The sequence below is a fragment of the Vulpes lagopus genome, chromosome 8 (assembly GCF_018345385.1).
Source record: "Vulpes lagopus strain Blue_001 chromosome 8, ASM1834538v1, whole genome shotgun sequence".
Lineage (NCBI taxonomy): Eukaryota > Metazoa > Chordata > Mammalia > Carnivora > Canidae > Vulpes > Vulpes lagopus.
Genome location: NC_054831.1, coordinates 85058181 through 85078549, shown reverse-complemented (window position 1 = coordinate 85078549; position 20369 = coordinate 85058181). Strand labels below are relative to the sequence as shown.

General features: G+C 33.5%; 1 protein-coding gene across 3 annotated transcripts in view; it reads right to left on the bottom strand.

Moving 5' to 3' along the window:
* The window catches only part of LOC121497121 (ankyrin repeat and KH domain-containing protein 1), a 121247-nt gene that overhangs the window by 21550 nt on the left and 79328 nt on the right, over positions 1-20369 (bottom strand). For all 3 annotated transcript variants that reach the window (XM_041766270.1, XM_041766272.1, XM_041766271.1), the window contains 8 exons: positions 12492-13250; positions 6601-6746; positions 6116-6227; positions 5507-5652; positions 4868-5010; positions 4164-4377; positions 1498-1673; positions 1102-1264 (listed from right to left, as the gene is read on the bottom strand). In XM_041766270.1, coding sequence (XP_041622204.1) covers positions 1102-1264; positions 1498-1673; positions 4164-4377; positions 4868-5010; positions 5507-5652; positions 6116-6227; positions 6601-6746; positions 12492-13250 — 1859 coding nt within the window. The remainder of the gene's footprint in view (positions 1-1101; positions 1265-1497; positions 1674-4163; positions 4378-4867; positions 5011-5506; positions 5653-6115; positions 6228-6600; positions 6747-12491; positions 13251-20369) is intronic.

Below are 20369 nucleotides of genomic sequence, written 5' to 3'. Positions count from 1 at the left end.
AATTGAGAATGGACATGATGGAACTTTCCAGGATTATAAAAACATTTTTTTATGTATTTATGGGATGTGGGTTACACAGGTATATGTATTTATCAAAACTCATTAAACTATGCATCTTAGGTTTATATATTTCACTATATGTAAAGAACACCTCAATTAAAAAGAAAGGAAAAATTAAAAAAAAAAGAATCAATTCTAAAATATATTTTAAGTTCTTTTTGTAAGATACAAAACTTACACTGTTCTCATTCAATAACTATTTAGTGACTACCTAGTATGTGTCAGGCACCAAGCTAAACAAAGATAGTCATGAAGCCTGGTCTTCCTGGATCTTCCAGTCCAGGAAGATAGGCATTAAAAAATTAAATACATGTTTGAATGTATAATTACAAATTGGAGTAAGAAAAATAATATGGTACTATAAAAAAGAACAAGAGGACCTTGTTTAGATGGGTATTAAGGGAAGGATTCTCTAAGAAATGACATTTAAACTGGGAGCTAAAGGATGAGCAGAAGTGAGCAAGCGAAGAGCAAGGGAAAGAAAACCAGTGAACAAACTCCCTCTGGCAGATACAGATTTAGTGCGTTCTAGACCAGCAGCTAAGTATAGTGAACAAATGGGAAGGAGAGCATAAACGACTGATGACACAGGCATGAGCCATATCATGCAGGGCTTTGTACAGCCATATTAAGCAGCAGTTTATAGTTTATCATAACTGTAATGGAAAGGCTTTTAAAAATATAGCAGACAAGCAAGCCTTAATACATATATAGGAGATTTAGTAAGTTTTTATGAAAGAGTCCTCTCCTTTTTGTTCTTTCTTAGATAGACAAGACATCATCTGCATACTTAAATCTCATGTTTTATGTATAACATAACAAAACTAGTCAAGACACCAAGTGATTTAACAACGATGTTGATTAAAGTGAACTACCATATAGCTCTTAGATTTGGCCACAAAAAGAGTGGAAAGAAAGCAATGATTTATGTATGGAAATTCAGGCTGTTTTCCAAGAGTAATTCATTTTTCTCACATGGTTTCAACTTAGAATCAGTTTAAAATGATTACATTTTACCTTTTTCCTTCCATATCAAATTACCTTGCGAAATGCTGACATAAGAGGTGTGATTTTCCTGTTATCTGCTGCATCTACATCAGCACCTGCTTGCACTAGCAATTGCACCACATCAAAATGACCACCATTGGATGCCAGCCAAAGTGGTGTGTTTCCCTTCTTGTTTCGAACATCAATGTGGGCTCCCCTATAAAATAAAAAATTGTTAATATAGTTTGTTACCTACAAGAAGGTGTTGGCTTTCTATTTCCTCTATTTGTCTTTTATCTTCTATAAGATAGCATGCAAATAATGCGTTATTTTTTTTAATAATCTGTTCTTTAAAATGTCAATAAAGTAAAACCATCTGATTAACTGAAAAGGTGCTCAAAAGCGAAAAGGATCCAGTAACTTCTATATATAAATATAAAATTTACCTACCTATTAATCAGGAGCTCACAAAACTTGTAGTGACCTTTGTCGGCTGCTATTGTTAAAGCAGTATCTCTTGAGGAAGGCACAGGGGGAGCATTGACATCTGCTCCTTTATCAAGGAGAACTCTTCCAACCTCTGCATATCCTCCAGAAGCAGCTTCCATCAAAGGAGTAAGGCCAGTCTGTTTAAACCAAAAATTTATGCAAGTAAATTAATATAATTTTTTTAACAGATGAAAACAATTGACTTTATTCATTCATGAGAGACACAGAGAGAGGCAGAGACACAGGCAGAGGGAGAAGCAGGCTCCATGCAGGAAGACCGATGTGGGACTCCATCCTGAGACCCCGGGATCATACCCTGAGCTGAAAGCAGACGCTCAACCACTGAGCCACCTAGGAGTCCTGTGTTAGATTGAATTAGATAAGCTACAATGAATTCATTTATTGTAACACATCACCTCATATGAAAAAACAATTTTATAATTTTTTAAAAAGATTTTTATTTATTCATTCATGAGAGACAGAGAGAGAGGCAGAGACACAGACAGAGGGAGAAGCAGGCTCCATGCAGGGAGCCCAACGTGGGACTCGATCCCGGGACCCCAGGATCAAACCCTGGGCTGAAGGCACTAAACCGCTGACCCACCAGGGATCCCCAACTTTATAATTTCTAAACTGTTATAAATTTACACACCAGACAATAACTTCTCTGCACAATGAATACAGATACGAAAAATGAATAAAAAGAAAATTAAGTAAAGCACATTGTTCAATGAGAAAATTTTGTTTAAAATATTTACCTGAAAAAAAAAAAAAAATATTTACCTGAGAATGTAGTTTGCTAAATAACTCAGGATAAACTCTTTTAATCCTGTTCAAACTTGGGAATAATAGATTAAAATATCACTTCATAAATTTTATGCATTTGTGTCCTTTGTTCTTTGGTCCCCAAAACTTTAGCCAAGAGACATTTCCTACTGGTATCACTTCCAAAGTAACACGGATTTCTATAGGACTCCTAATAGATAAGTGGGCCACACTGAATACATGAAATACGAAAAAGATAAACTGGATAGCAGGAAAGTTTCATTTTTCTTTGTGCTATGAAAAATTTGAGGAAAATTATACTTCCTAATTTTGTAGATTACAAAAAAAAATGTAAAGGTTGCATTAAATTTGAAGAAATATAACTAATGCAGTGCAGGGTGAAAATATGAAAATTTCATTCAAATCTTTAAAATTTGAAATGACTACCAGATTGACTATTGTATGACTATAAAGAATTCTACATAAGGTACGTTTTTCTAGGGTTGTAAGTTCCTAGTAGTTCTAAGCACAGAAATTCAAAACACTGATATACTAACTCCTTTCTAAATGCCAAATAGTCATGAATTTGTCAGAATCTGTTATGATCAAATTAGATTTTAGCTGCCTTAATTTTATGATCTAATCAGTAATTTTCTGATCAGGTTTTTAAAAAATATTTTATTTATTTGAAAGAGAGAGAAAGAGAGAGCGCACAAGCAGGGAGAGGGGCAGAGGCAGAGGGAGAAGCAGGCTCCCTGCTGAGCAGAGAGCCAAATGTGGGGCTCGATCCCACCATCCTGGGATCATGACCTGAGCTGAAGGCAGGCCCTTAACTGACTGAGCCACCCAGGTGCCCCTCTGATTAGATTTTTTTTTTTTAATTTTTTATTTATTTATGATAGTCACACAGAGAGAGAGAAAGAGAGAGAGAGGCAGAGACACAGGCAGAGGGAGAAGCAGGCTCCATGCACCGGGAGCACGATGTGGGATTCGATCCTGCGTCTCCAGGATCGCGCCCTGGGCCAAAGACAGGCGCCAAACCGCTGCGCCACCCAGGGATCCCCTGATTAGATTTTTTATCAATGCTAACCACATGCTTCATTGAGAGAGTTCTTTAAAAATCTACATTAAAGGACTCGACAGGACACCTGGCTTAGTCAGTAGAACATGTGACTCTTGATCTCAGAGTTGTGAGCTCAAGTCCCAAGTCAGGCACAGAGCTTACTTTAAAAAATAAATAAATAAATAAATAAATAAAGGACTCTACAAAATAATCTTATTATAAAAATATCTTATTATATATTCAAAGATTGCAAACTGGAGGATTAACAGAGAGCTAATCAAGTCTGAGGCTGGAAAATCTATGGATTCTACTTTCTTCATTGTCCTTAATAAGTCATGAATGATGATAGTGTGTCATTGGCCACTGAACATCACAATTTCCTGATCTTGCCTTGGGATGTCAGTTTTAACCTACAACAATTTAAAATAGCACACTCAATTTGAGTTGAAATGCCATGCTATTTTTTTTTTTTTAAGATTTTATTTTTAAGTAATCTCTACAACCAACATGGGGCTCACACTCATAGCTCTGATATCAAGAGACACACGCTCTACTGATTGAGCCAGCCAGGTGCCCTTTTATAAATATATATTTTTAAGTAAATTCTACCCCTGATGTGGGGTTTGAACTCATGACTCCAAGATTAAGAGCTGGATGCTTCACTAACTGAGCCAGCAAGGTATCCCGCAACACCATAGAAATACATAGAAATAATTAAAAAAAAAAAAAAAAAAAAAAGAAATACATAGAAATACATAGAAATACAGTCTAAGAAGTTGGAAAGTTACAAAATGCTTACTTTTGCTCTATGTTCAACATTGGCTTTTCGGTCCAGAAGCAAACTCACAACTTCTGCTCGGCCTTGGAAACAGGCCAAGGTGAGAGCTGTGTTCCGATTGGTCTCTATTTGGGCATTAATGTCTGAACCCATATCAAGCAGCAGTTTCACTGCAGGAACGTGTCCATTCATGGCAGCCAACATCAGGGGAGAAATACCTAGTTTACTCCCAGTCCTAAGGAGAGAAATGTGCTTAGAAAATTAAGATAATATGTTGCTAACTGTTTTTTAAAAAGCAAAGAGAATATAAAAGATAAAAATCATTTAGTTTAAAAAGAAAGGGTTCTAACACCAATGAATGTATTTTATTTGTGTAGACTACTAACTAGGAATGGGAAAATTTCACAATTTAAAACATAGTCCCAATTTAGAAGTTATAAATTTCCAGCTATATATAATGAAGTACCTTCTGAAATTAGACCTTTTTAAAAATAGCTATGTTAGCTAAAATAAGGTGTGATTACTTTTAAGTACACTATAGGAATAATTGGTGGTCTTGTAACTTTAGCAGTAACTTTAATTTTTTTTAATTTTTAGTTAAAAGTAAAGTTGATTTTAGTACTATCTTAATTAAAAATGTTACCTGTACAAATATTTAGAGGAAGACACTTAATCCCAAGGTAGTAATTTATACTAATCATGAGTAATATAATGAAGATAGATACCTTGAATTAATTTCTGCACCAGCATTAAGCAGAATCTTAATGATGTTAACATATCCTCCAGATGCAGCTAGACTCAGTGGTGTATAATCAGACACATTCCTATGTTCTTTATTTGCACCTCGAGCCAGCAGCAAGTCTACTACCTACAAAGTAAAATAAAAACAGAGAAGGATTCAACTTCTAATGAAGCAAGCACAAAGAAATGGAATCTATAATTTAATTGACTAAGTATCTGATATTTTAATAATGCCCTAAATATTCAAATATCAGCACTAGAGAAATGGATTCAATTTCATATCACAGAATTTGGAGCTCTGATTTCCCAATTATATTGAAATAACAAAATGTTACTCATTCTGCTTATCAGTGGTTGAGTGGATGAATTTGCAGTTCATATGTGTTAGGATTGTGGCTCATTCAGCCCCAATAAATATAAGGATAAACAGAATTATTATTATTATTATTTGCGTAAAGGGCAAGAAACAGATTTCATAAAAGATGATTCACTACTCCCACTAAATTTAGTATATGGAACATATCAACACATGCAAGTTTTATTTATGTAGCTAAATTATTAAGCATATGCATATTTAAAATACAAGTATAATGTTTACAAAATGAAAATCAACATTAACACACCTCCTGACGTCCACCAGAACATGCTAATGAAAGTGGAGTATCCTTAGTGCGTTCAGATTGTGCTTCTATATCTCCACCTTTATCCAAAAGGATTTCAACAACTCCAACATGCCCGGCTGTTGCTGCCAGGATCAGTGGTGTGAAACCTAAAACAGAAAATAAAAGTCTCAAATTTTTTAAATTATTGAGCTATTGTTTTATTTTATTTTGTTTTATTTATTTTATTTTTTTGAGCTATTGTTTTAAATTCTCTACTATTTCAATAGGAAATCTTTAGGGCAGATACTTAAAACCATTTAACATAAAACTGCTCTAGTCCCTAATTTGTTAGTGACAAAAACCCCAAAACCCCCAATAAAAAGGAAATGCTAAGTCAAACAAAACTACTAAAGTTTATACTCATAATGAGCCTTTATACCTCTGTGTGTTCTACTTTTGGATTAAGGAGAAAAGCAACCATAACTTGTTGTACTCCAATAGATATTCCTAATTGAAATATGCTTATCCATCTATTTATTGATAATCAAAAATATAATTGTTTTCTAAAAAATTTTTTAAAAAACTTATTTTCTGATATAACTACTCTCAAGCTTTACTTCTGACATTTACCTTTTTTATCTCTGTGCTCAATTTTAGCATCTCGTGCAATGAGTACAGACACAAGTTCTTCATGACCACCCGCACAAGCTAATGTTAATGCTGTGTCGTGATTGCTCTCAGTCTAGAGATGAAAAAAAAGTTAGTTTTTGTTTACAACATGGTTATCAATTTAAGAGCAAATAATAATTATTTCTGCAATGAACATACAATGATAATTTTCTTTTCCAAACAAAGAAAATCAGAATTTGCAAAATAAGTTTAAATAAAGCAGTCTAGGGGCCCCTGGGTGGCTCAGTCAGTTAAGTGTCTGGTGATTTCTGCTCAGGTCATGATCTCAGGGTTGTGAAGTTAAGCCCTGTGTCTGGCTCCATGCTAAGCGTGGAGTCAGCTTGAGATTCTCTCTCTGCCCCACCCCCTCACTTATGCATTCTTTCTAATTTAAATAAGTAAAATCTTTTAAATAAATAAATAAAGCAAGCAAGCAATTTACTCACATGTGCATCAATGTCAACTGAAGGATAGACCGGGGGCATAGACTGGGAAGCCACATTGCTTGGAGACTGAGAACAGGGTTCAGGTGTAAGACATTCTGTGGTCTGAGAGGAACTGTTTGAACCAGTGGGCACTCTGCTACTCACAGCTGAAAAACAATATTCATATTGCTGAATTCTACTTAAAAGAGTAAAGTCACTTCTATACAGAAAAACACAGAAAACAAAATTTTATAGCAAAAATATAACAGTAGTTAAATCACAAGCTTTGGAATCTGACCTATGTTTGAATCCCAATTCCACCAGTTTCTGATCTCAGGCAAGTAATCTAACCTCGTAGGGCCTCAATTTTCCTCATATGTAAAATAGGAATGATAATAATAGTACCTGCCTTGAGAGGTTGTTGGAAACACCACTTAAGATAATGCAGGTGAAGTACTTATTAGCATAGTGCCTAATACACAACAAATAATAGCCCTTTATGTTGTCAATAGGGAAAAAATATTTTCCAATAAAAAAGTAAATTTTATATCTTAGTTTATAAAAAGTAATTAGACAAAAATATCCTGAGGACAATGCACAAAAGAGGAGGGGTGGAGAATAAGTTAAAAAAAAATATTTCTCATATAAATAGCAAAGAGTGTTTTTATAATTCAATAATATTTATTTTGAAAATTTGCTAAAATGAGTCAATCTCTGAAAATAAATCAATTTTTAAAATGAACACTGGAACTTTCATTAGGGTGTTTGAAACTGCTATCTGAAAACTGAATTAAAAGACATTATATCTTTGTGTCTCTGCGTTTTTCTTATGTTTCATGAGAGACAGAGTTTGCCCCACAGAAGGGAGATAAGATTCTCAGAAGAATCTTATGAGTTGACTACTAGGTGGTATAAAAAGCATTTAAAACACACAGTGTTTGGAACATGTTAAGTGCTCATTAAGCATAATTATCAGATATTTTATAGGATTTTCAGTACTATTGCTCACTGTATTGAAAAATACAAACATTACTACTCACTCAAGAAAAAACTCAAAAAAACCCATAATCATTAATAATATAAAAAAAGACAAAGCTTCAGTGATGACAATAACCTCTCATCTGGACTAAAAGTAAATAAAAAAACACATAGGTCTCAAAGGAAAATGTAAGCATTTCAAGTGTTACAGAATGCTTAGTCTCTAGAATTTTTATATGACTGGAACCCAATCAAGGACACTGTTCACAAGTGTAAATGACTAAGTTTAGTATACTACTTCTTTACATAATCTCACAAATTTTAAGATGTTCAGATGTGTTTCTATATGAGCTGCACCATCCTCGTCCCCACTGATATATATAAAATCATTTTGTCTATATGAATTTCTGTAGCTTCTATCATGGTTACAAATAAGAATTATTATTTTATATATTTGTTTCACCTATAAGAACCTGCACAAAATGGAAAAAAGCTTTAAAAATCTTTGTCATTCACTGAATTAAAAGCAGATAGTATTTTGTTATACCTCCTCAAAATAGCTGGTATGTTTGGAAAACAGCTCTAGAAAATGAGATGCTAAAGACCAATATGTAGCTCCTCTGGAATAGTAAGATTTTAACAATGGTCTAGTAATTATTAACAAATACCTTACTAGGAACTACTTTTATCATTATTAATGTTGTTTATCCATGTTATCTTTTTGTTATGAAAAACAGATATTCTAAAAATTTTAAATAGTTGATTAGAGTACTATGCCAGATGTGATACTATAAAAGACTTCTTTACAGACATGGCTTTTAAAAAATATTTCTGTGCATTTAACAGCTCTATGACCAAAAATGTGGTGTTACATCAACTATTGTACATTTTCGTACATTACCCTAGAAACATTTTTCCTCCTCGCAATAATGACAATCAGAAGCATTCCGTAAAAGTGACTTTAATAGGATCAAATACATACAAAAATAAAGATAAGACTAGAAAATAGCATGATTTAAAAGATACATGTGGAATAAAGGTTTTATTAATATAAAATTGTACCAACACTATTACATTTTTTTAAAGTCCTAAAACGTTTTCTACCTTTGAATGAAATGTCTCTGAAAATGACAATGACAGATCTCTACCACAAAGGGCCCTATGTAATTCAAATTAAATTTATGCACTATCCTAAAATTGGGTAATAAAAGAATTAAGTGCAATATTCTACTTAATTCTTTATGAAATTTAAGATGGCTTTGTAGGCAATACAAAAGATAATAATAAACCTTATCATATAAAAATCTCAGATACTAGATGTACATAAACTATGCTGTGAGATTCTAGTAAATTAAATCACCATAATCTGTTTTGTATATAGTAACTTTATTAAATAAATAAAATGTTAACATTTATTAGAAAAAATTATTTGAAGATATTTTATTGCAAATTCCCTCAAAAATAAGAGGGTTTCCTATTTACCTTTTTATTGCTAAGCTACTACAGGATTACTTAAAGAAAGATACTTTGGAATTAGAATTTGTTTTAAGAGAACCTATTAAGGTGCCAACAACAGTAAGAATGTGCTAGCTACAAAATTATATTAAACCTTACACATATATCAAATCTTAATAGAAAAACAATAGGGGAAATTGTTAATATTTTTTAGCAGTCTAAGGTAATAACAAATATCTTTAAAATAAATTCAGAAAAAAAAAATAAATTCAGAACTTAAACATGAATTAGATGCATACATATTACACTATACCTTAGGTTCTTAAACATGGCTGAACTGAAAAACAAAACAAAACAAACAAAAAAACCACCCATGGCTGAACCAAGTTTCAGTCTTGACACTTACTAGCAACAATTTGTATAGGCCTCAGTTTTTCAACAGAAAAAGACTGGGAAAAGGACCTATTTTATCAGATTATTATAAATAGTCCATGAGATAACATTCATAAAGCATTAAGCACAGAACTTAGTACATGTTAAGTGCTCAATAAATGTGAATAAATTGATACTGAGTTGATTTTTAATCAATCTTTTTATATTAATAATAAAATTTTTTTACTAGAGGTTTCTGGAACTGCTCTTAAGGTCAGAGCTATTTTGTATATTTTTAGATTTCCAACCTTAGTTCTAGACATTTGAACTGAGAATCACTTGTTATTATGATCCTTTCTAAAAGTCCAAAACTTACTTTCACTTCACAGAAAGGAACTGAAGAACCATGCTCCCAATCAAGAGTTTACATACATTCTGTCTGGGACTATATCAAGTATGACACAAAGCCTATATACTAAAATACTACATAAGCTAATCAAGTCATGACTTTAACAAATAAGCAATAAAAAAATACTCCTATATTTAAAGAGTGAAATTTATTCTATTATATATGAATATTCTCTAAAGTGAAAGTATAAGATGTATAGTATTCTCTCCTTTATTAAATATGAAGGATGAGAACTAAATTTGGGCAAAATTAATACATCTTTGGTCTAATCTACAATAATATTGATATATTAATATATCATGAAATTATAGAATTAGGTATTCACCTAATCCATCCTTGTCTAATTTCTTTCACCTTTGAAAAAGAAAATTAAGAGAAATTTGGTCTTAATAAAATAACTTTTTAACTTTAAGTGAGATAGTTAACCATCTTGAGCAAAGAAAATCTAATTATTGCTATGTGTTTTAAAACAGATAAACACAAAAGTGGAAATTTTTTATATGAAGATAATTTTTTTAGTTATTGGCTGATTTATAAATTATAGCTTGTTAATAAAGGAATATTGTACAAAAAGATAAGCCAACTACCGCTATACATTAATGTCTAATAGAAATTACATTTTCAGGGATGCCTGGGTGGCTCAGCAGTTGAGTGTCTGCCTTTGGCTCAGGGCGTGATCCCAGAGTCCCAGGATCAAGTCCCACATCGGACTCCCTGCGAGGAGCCTGCTTCTCCCTCTGCCTATGTCTCTGCCCCTCTCTCTGTGTCTCTCATGAATAAATAAATAAAATATCTTTAAAAAAAAAAAGAAATTACATTTTCTTAGTTTCACTATATATAATTAAAAGAGGTTTTTAAACAAATTTTTTGAACTTTATAAAAGACCATCTCAATGTAACAAATAGTTCGATGAAATAAATTTTGCCTCCCCTACAAGAACCATCCATAAACACTACCATAAAGTTAACATCTACAAGTTCCTTTTAGAGCGATTTCTGCATTTAAAAAAAAAAAAAAGACAAGTTCTAAGTTACAATAAAACTAGATTGAAAAGTAATGTGGGTTTCATAACTGCAAACTGAGTACTCAATTAGGAACATTAAAAAGCTACTTATGAAAAAAAAAGCTACTTATGTCATCATAAATCTTAAAAATGTTATTCCTATATTATGTTTCATTATTATTATTCATAATTGTACTGATGCTCATATATCTACTTCTACCCAGATTAGATATTAGAAATATAAATGAGCTCTAAGAGTTCATTCATAATTTATAATAACTCTCAATACCAACAACACAAAGTTAATTTGAGTTAAGCGGCTGTGGGCTGAAGATATAAAAATCCAAATTAAAGAATAAAGAATCTAATTCCTTAAGTATTCCTCCTCCATACAGTGATACTTATTAAAGGAGGCTCATAGGCAGTATCACAATTCTAGAAACATTGCAAGTCATACAAATGCCCAATAAAATTCCTGGTTTAAGTAAGCTTATTCCACATTTTTAAAGATTCAGTAAAGATTAGGAAGGCTAAAAGCTCACAAAAGAAGGAAACTGGGATAGCATAATTGGGATGGGAAGAGGGGAGGAGAATATGACAAGAGGAAACAGACAACAGTAAGGAAAAAAATGTTGCAATCAAGAGACAGAGGACTGGCCTGCCTTTGAATATCACTCCAGCTACATCTTAGTTCTTGGTCTTCATCCACTGTCAACAGCCATTCTGGCTGCATTTCTGAACTGGGCTCTCATGGAGGTGATACATTCACCAGCCATCTTTAGGAAGGTAAATGATTAATTGCACTGTTTTCCCACTGCTGCAAGGACAATGAAAGGGAAAGTAAACTTGTGCACCTCATTTCATATCTAGTTGTAATTTTCCACACAACAATAAAACAGAAACATATACTTCAAGGTTATCAGGCCTTTCTTTTGTTCTTTTCTTGTGTGTATGTCTGTTGTGTCTGTCTGTGTGCTTTAACCAAGATAATTAATATAAAAATCCCAATCTCTAAATCATCATCTAGTTGATGATAACTTCAATTTAATTTGAATCTTCTAACCACATATACAAGAACATGGAATGCTTATAGTTTTCCCTGAACATCCCTCTTAATTAGAGATATTTGAATTGATCTAATAAAATCAGAAATAAAGAGAATGTAATTTAGAATTATGATTTCTAGACAGGAAAATCACTAGCAGGAAAATTTAATGTATAATCTTCTACGAATATCTCTAAAGCCTAAAAAGAAAGTCTACTCTGAGATCTCCTACCCGAAACAGAACACAGGGTGATGTTTTGGTTTTTTCAATTAGGTTTTTAAAATAATCTCCACACCCAATGTGGGGTTCAAACTCATGACCTGGAGAGCAACAATTGTATGCTCTACCAACTGAGCAACCCAGGTACTGCACAGGGTGGTTTTGATACCAAAGTTCTAAAATAAAAGATCACGGCCACTTTATTTTTTGCCTTTGCAAATCACAAAAAAGAAGAGAGGAAAACAAGATTTTGTGTGTTAGTGCTGTCTAGCTTAGTTAAATTCACTTCCAAAATATCTCAAGGAATAGGTAATTTCACAAAGATGTTCTGAAATGGAAAAGTACCACGCTGGTGTTTTTGGAGGGCCGTGTAAAGAAGTTGAGCACACAGATTAAAGAGAAATTATTACAGATATATTTCTTAACCCACCTGCTATCAGGTCATCAAGAGTGTCGGTAAGCGTCTGGGCTGGAGTTGCAACCATAAGTCCGTCTGGTTCTTGAACTAACAGCCCCTGATCATGTCCAGTAATAGCAATCTGAGGCTGTCCTATAATCTGATGATTACCTGATACTTTCTGAAGTTCAAGAGAATTTGTCCCATTAGAACCTAAGTCACTGGAAAAGTTACACTGTGGAGATGATAAAGGCTGGACTGGGACAAAATCAATTTGTTCTGCCGATGGTGGAGACTGCTGCTCATCATCAACATCATTATCTTTAAATAAGATTGTGTCAACCTGAGGTAACTCTGATAAATGATCCTCTGGGAGACTACCATCTCCTTCCCCTTCTGGGAAGACTCCTCTATGAGAGCACTGCTGGTGTAGAGATACTGTGTCTTTCTGACCTTTGGTTTCCAAGTATTCTTTGGTAAATTGCTGCTGTGTTTTCATCTGCAACTGCCTTTCCACTTTCTGTAGTTCTTTCAGTATTTTCTTCTTCTTCTGAACTTGTTCTTCTCTGTTCTTTTTAAGTTCTTCTATCTTATCTTTGTTCAGAGGTTCACCTTGAATTAACTCCAGTGACTTAAGCTGTGCTTTTTCAATAGCACTAATTCTTTGTCCCAGTTCATTCAGCTTGCCTTCAGTCTCCTCTACTATGCACTCCAAAGGCTGGTATGGGTGAAAAGGTGGCAGTACGTCCTGATCTGCTACCTGCAGGGAACTGGACTTCTGCTTGGATGTACCTAAGCACATGAAAAATGTTTGAAAAAGTGCCATGCTAAAAAAAAAAAAAAAAATCAGCTCCCCCTCCCACACACACGGACCTCCCTCCCCAGACCCTTATAACTAATGCTATAAAATGAATGTTCAGAGATTCATACCAGTGGGAGGCAGATTAAAGACTGTACTCATCTATTTAAACACAGCACACACTGGGATGTTGCTGATTAAAAAAATGTAAATTTTTCAATTAAAAATGGAATTTTTAGGATAGGAGGATTTTGGAAACTAAGGTGGGGCAGGGAGAAAGGAAATCAAAGAGGAAAAAGGATCTCAAAATTCTGCTTATTAGATTGGACTTTTAAAGAATATCAAATCTAAAACAGAATTAAAATGTGTTGAGGATGTCATTAGAGATATTCCAATTTTTTCCTTACAATATTAACTGTGCAAATAAAGGTCACTACAGGAAACTCTAACTTATAAATCAACATAGCGAAAAGTATTTTTCAAGCGGCCAAACCTTTGTCTTATTGTATTAAAATACAATGTAAAATCGTTTATTTCCTCTAAAATTTTCCATTAAATAAGTCTTTAACATTTCTTTACCTGAAAACTACATTAAACTTAAATCACAAAGGACAATTATTCTGAGTTTAAATAAAGTCTTCACGTAGAAAAACTATGAGTGTTACTGAGGAGAAAATCACTTCTCACACAGGATTTCTCATATTGTCAGTGTATGTTAAAAATGAAGTAAATGTATGTTATTTTAAGATTCTGGATCGCACTTAAGTTACTCCCCTCATGACAAAATGATTATCAATATTAACAATCCTAACATCTGGACATAAAATGGAGGAAATATACAAGGCTTACTTTTCCTGTTCAGGAAGAACTGGGGTTATTCAACAATGAAAAGGAACAAACTACTGATAGGTTCTACAGGGTGGATGAACCTTGAAAACATTACGCTAGTCAAAGAAGCCAGACACAAATGATCACATAATGTGTAATAACATTTATATAAAATCTATAGGGACAGAGAGGAAAGTAGTAGTTGCCAAGGGTTATGGTACTGAGAATGAAGACTGATTACAAACTAGCATGAGAGATCTTTTCAGAGTGATAGAAATGTTTAAAACTAGATGGTGGTGATGGCTACATAATGCTGTAAATTTACTAAAACTCACTGCATTGTACACTTAAAATGCAGGAACAGTATGGTATGTAAATTAAACAATAGTAAAGCTACTTTTAAAAAAGATCTGAGTAAAAAAGTTGTTTACTCTTCTGAATTGTAGTCAACATATATGAATAACATAGGTAACATAAGATTTTAAAAAATAGGATCATCCAAAGCATTCAACATGATTCTAAAGTCCAAAGGAAAAATGTCATCCTCCATTTGATGTTAAAATACTCTAAATTACAAAAGGGTAATGAAAACACTAGAGAAAAACAGAGATTCAATGGGTTCTTTGTTTTTGGTTTTTGCTAGAATAGGAGGTGTCAAAACTGCAGGTACCTCAGGTATCTGTAATATATTAATGAAAAAGTCCAACAGTTTTCCTCCTAGATATTGACTTTAAAAGGGTTAGGATGCCACAGTTCCAAAACTATTGCAATCACTTTAAGAGACTTAATTATTCTTCAAAAGCAAAATGTATTGCCCACATTTAGTTTCATATTTATACCTGAGCAAAGGGACGGATTATTCTTTCAGAACAGAAGCTGTTGTATTTGTGAGATAATTTTTTAAAAGGTTTTATTTTTGTATTTGAGGGAGAGAGAACACTAATGGGGGAGGGTAGAGGGAGGGAGAGGAGCAGACTTCCCAATGAGCAGGGAGCTCAGTGCAGCCTCCATTCTAGGACTCCAGGATCATAACCTGAGCTGAAGGCAGACGCTCAACCAACTGAGCCACCCAGGCACCCCTGTGGGATAATTTAATAACTACTTCTATAAGATCTTACAGGAATCCAGGAATCCATGATTTATTTGTTCTAAGTACCTAATAACAATCAACAGGTAAAAAAAGGGAGATCTACTGCCACAAATAGCAGATTAATGTAGATTCTTTTGCTAGTCCAGCAAAGAAATTTTCAATCAATAAATTCAATGACAATTCAGCCTCTACAAAGACTGAATGTTCCTTTAAATGTTCATTGATTTTAATACATGCTAGTATACTTACTATTTAATTAGTATTTAAGATTAAGGAAAACTAGGTAAGAGGTCAATACCAATCTGACTGATAATTATATGACCACACTGGACTTATCAGATGTAAAATCTTATGAATAGTATGACCCAAAATAAGATTGGAATTTTGAGGACAGTAACTGATAGGAATAAGCCCTATCTTGTTAACAAATAAAATACACTATGCTTAGAGCACAAGATTACTAAAGGTAACTTATTCCACTTAATATAAAGACTTTAAGGCCAGGACATGTGTAGCAGGAAGAACAGGATGGTGAAAATAATGGACAAAAAGAGGTTTTTCCCAAAAGAGCCAATGGGTGAGTATCTATAATCATGGAGTTAGTGGGATTGTACAGCTACACATTAAAGCACTAATATAAGCTATAAATCAAGAAAAAAAAAACAATTTGGTAAAAAGAAATAATTTTTGTCACCTAATTACTCCTAGAAGCTAAAGCAACACCTTCAGTGTTTAGAAGGGAAGGCAGTAGTATAAGATGCCAGAATATAAGAATTCCAGCTTTTTAAAACATATCCCATTGTTATATACAAATAAATCTATACTAGTAGCATGGAGAGACATTATAAAGTACTATTTACAAATATAGGTAAGGCCTTACTCTTTGGTCTAGTGTTTATTCTACTTTCTCAGCTTTCCCTTTTCCTCCATTAAATAAAATTAAAAAGTCTGTCATAGGAAACAATGACGTAGAGACAGCTTAGAATATAGCCTTTATTTTATGCACAGTGAGGGAATGAGGTGGACATATACCTGTCAAAAATTGAATTTACTATTAAAACCAGTTTAATTCCATCATTAGACATTTTTATGTCTAATTAGTATACTGTGCAATAAAAAAATAATGGCCAAAGGGAAAAATATACAACATATGGATAGATATAGATTTGGTTTCTCATTTCCTCACTTATTTTTGTCTAAGGAAATTTAAAAATTGTTCCACAATCCCCTTGCTTTCTTACATCACCAAACAGCATCTTACTAGAATGATTTTTAAACAACACTCTGAACTGGGTCTTAAGTGGAAAAAAAAGGTTGATGAAGTACAGTTGAAAATAACACAGGACAAGTGTAGTAGCATATATATTATCTAATGGAATTTGTATTTGGATAAATAGATGTCTACTGTGTTCTGAGTTTCAATACAAAATATTTCTTACTGTGGTCACAGTCAAAAATGAAAACCACTGGCCTAGAAATGACTCATTTTTCCTTTATGCCTAAATTTCTGTCTTAAAATTTCCCAAAGTACAGGCATGCTATACATCTTTAACACAGGAAGGATAACCAAAAGCATTCAAAGACAGAGCATTTGTGTTAACACGCCAAAGCATTAACTGAACCTTCTGCCTTTTACTGTAAATCTTCTAGGTTAAAAGACATTACATTTGGACATATGTAAATTCATAGAAGCATGATTACATAATAGAAATCTGCTAAACTAGAGAATATTAGCAGTAAAATTTTCAGAGGAACTCTCAATTTCATTCACTGTACACAATTCCTATATAATTTTACTGATTTGATAGAAAAATGAGAACTTTTCATGTTACCTACTCCAATAAACAATTCTGGGATAGAAAGTAGCATATTAATTTAATTCTTGGTTTATATTCAAATTTGTTTTCTTTTTTTTAAAATTTTTTTATTTATTTATGATAGTCACACAGAGAGAGAGAGAGGGGCAGAGACATAGGCAGAGGGAGAAGCAGGCTCCATCACCAGGAGCCCGATGTGGGACTCGATCCCGGGTCTCCAGGATCGCGCCCTGGGCCAAAGGCAGGCGCTAAACCGCTGCGCCATCCAGGGATCCCCTCAAATTTGTTTTCAATCTTTTCCCAACCATTCTAGGATACTACTTCTTCATTAATTTTTTAAACATCCTTGTTAATTGCAATTTCTCTCTTAAAAAAATTCTTAATAATTTTCTTTGTCTTCAGAATAATTTGAATTCTTAGCCTGGCACTCATTAATTTATTTGACAAATATTTGAACAACTAGTACAAACAAGGCATAGTGAACCATACAAAGACAAGCGATATAAACCCTGCCCTTGAGGAGCTTACAGTCTAAAAGGGGAGATGTACAAAACCCAATACAAGGATAAAGCCAAGGGTTGGCAGGCTTGGAAATGGAACAGAGGCTGTATAATATGGATAACATGGGAACTCTAATGCGTTGCTAGTGGGAATATAAACTGCTATAGCCATCCTAGTAAGCAATTTGTGGCACTCTGTCAGATAAATATTATGCATTCCTATGACAGGTAAATCTTCTTTTTTTTAAAGATTTATTTATTTCTTATTTTAGAGAGCGCAAATGCCAGGGGGAGGGTGGACGACAAAGGGAGAAGTAGAGAGAAACCTCTCAAGCAGACTCCCCACTGAGCACAGAGCCCCTGGCCATGAGGCGCAATCTCACAACGCTGTGAATCATGACCTGAGCTGGAATCAAAGAGTTGGATGCTTAACTGACTGAGTCACCTAGGCACCCTGTAGGACAAGTAATAATGACCCTGATTTTAGACCAAAGAGATTCTCACACAGATCCTTAAGAGGACTGTACCAGGATTTTCATCACAGCATTGTCTGTGGTGGTAGGAAATGAGAAACAATTTGGATAACCATCACTGGAAAAAAACAAGTAAAAAATGGAAGATATACAGGATGAAGCACTATGCTACTAGGAGAAACAATCTAGAGGTAGACACATGGATAGATCTGTAAAACAGTGTTGAGTGAAAAAAGTAAAAAAACAAAACATGATCTATAGCACAATACCATTCATGTAAATTAAAAATACACACAAAGCAGTAAACATTTTATAAGAACTTATAAGAACAAAAGAATTCACATTAAACACAATAGAATGATTGTCTCAAGGGGAAGTAAGATTAATTCAACTTTCTACACTTGAAGTCCAAAGGGAAGGGAAGGGGCAGGCTTGACCAGAGTCAGAAGGAAGATCCAATAAAGAGCTGTAGTATTCCAGAGAAAAGAAATTACTCCTCAAGAGCCCTTGAGGTACACACACAGATGTGTTGTGTTTATCCTGACATCATTTTAATGTTTTCCAATGGATTAATTCTAAGTTGCACAACCTGGAGAGGATAATCATGAGTCCTAACTTTTATAATCTCTGTAGAACCAGTTACAACAAATTAGATATAACAGTGGCTTTAATGGACAAATTTACAAAATTGATTTGGAAAGGCATTAAAGTTGATATTACTTATCCTTTCCCAATAAATGTTCAAACTATAGTTAGAGCTAAACAATGCTAGAAAACTGAGCATATCACTATCACCTGGTTTCACCTTTTGTCTATAGAGGTGATCTTGTGGCCTCTGACAGATATCACCTAGAATGTCGAATCCTTTGAAAACCAACAGAGGACAAGTGAGATTAGCTGCCTATATCAGGAGAACATGGATCAAAATGGATGGAACAAATGGTGCACATAGATGATGAAAGGAAAGAATATCAGGGTAGTATATATATAAAATACCTAGGTAAGTTTTTTTTTTTTAGGTTTTATTTATTTATTCATGAGTGACACACAGAGAGAGGCAGAGACATAGGCAGAGGGAGAAGTAGGTTCCCTCTGGGGAACCTGATGCGGTACTCAAACCCAGGACCCCAGGACCATTACCCGAGCCACAGTCAGACGCTCAACCACTGAGCCACCGATGCACCCGAATACCTAGGTAAGTTTTATGGGCATGAATATATTTTAAAAGGATACAGATACAAATAATAAAAAGATGTCAAGCAGAAGCAAAATGTTCTAACTTAAAAGATGATTGCTAAGAAAGAAGAGTCCTAGAGAATAAGAACTCCATCCCTAATCGCATCTGCAACACAGATATAATCTACAGATTTAGAAGAAACAAAAACAACAGGGTAAACAGAGATTTCATCATTCAAAGAAACTTTTTTAGAGACAAAAATAAGAAGTTTTAAGGAGAAAAATCCAGTTTAAGGAGGAAAAAGAAATATTATAGCTTTTATAATTTAAGATACATTTTTCTATCTACTTGGGTAATTCAGGGTGTACATATATCATCAGCTAATTTTTCCTAATTCATAGTGATATAATATTCTATGATGCACATGATTTATACTAAAATAACATTTTTTATTTTTATTTTTTTAAATAACATTTTAATACAGTGCATCACCACACTTTGATCCTACATTAAAAAATATTAGGTTGGCAATATCATGTGGCATCTGGCAATAGCAAGTATCCAAGAGTGAAATACAAGTGTTTATTTTTTCCTTCTCTTATAATTTAGTAAAATGAAAGATTCCTTAAAAGGTTAGTTCATTTTTATGCTATTTGGTAAGTAATAAAACATCAAAGTGAAGAAAACAAGTAGATATCCAGCATAAGAAGGTATTTCAGAAAAAAATATGATTATTCACTTAAGCATCAACTTAAAGAAACCCTACCTAAACATTTGTTAGATTTAATAAACTTAGGTCTATTAAACCTAAATTCAAAGCATTTTACTTCTTCTCTGCACACACTCCATGTCCTTCCTCGCTTATTTCTTGATTATTTTGTGGCTCTGTCATTAATATATTTTTATTTAGTACTGAATTTCCCTAGCCAAAGTTACTACAGCTCTCTATAATGTATAGCCAAACAAAAAACCAACAAAACCAGAGACATTAGGTTTAAATATTTTACAAATAGTAAAGTCAGTTAGGATGCTTAGATTCCTTAACAAGTACATGGTTAATTTGCTTTTGACTTGTTAAAATTCAAAACAGCAGTCTTTATTTTCTGAAGAATTTGAATAGCTAGGTGTCCAATGGAAAGCTCAATTATTAGCTTAAGTCAGAGAGATTATATATATTTTATCGCTGAAATTAATAGCTTAGAAATGAAGTAGCCCTTGGTCAAGCCC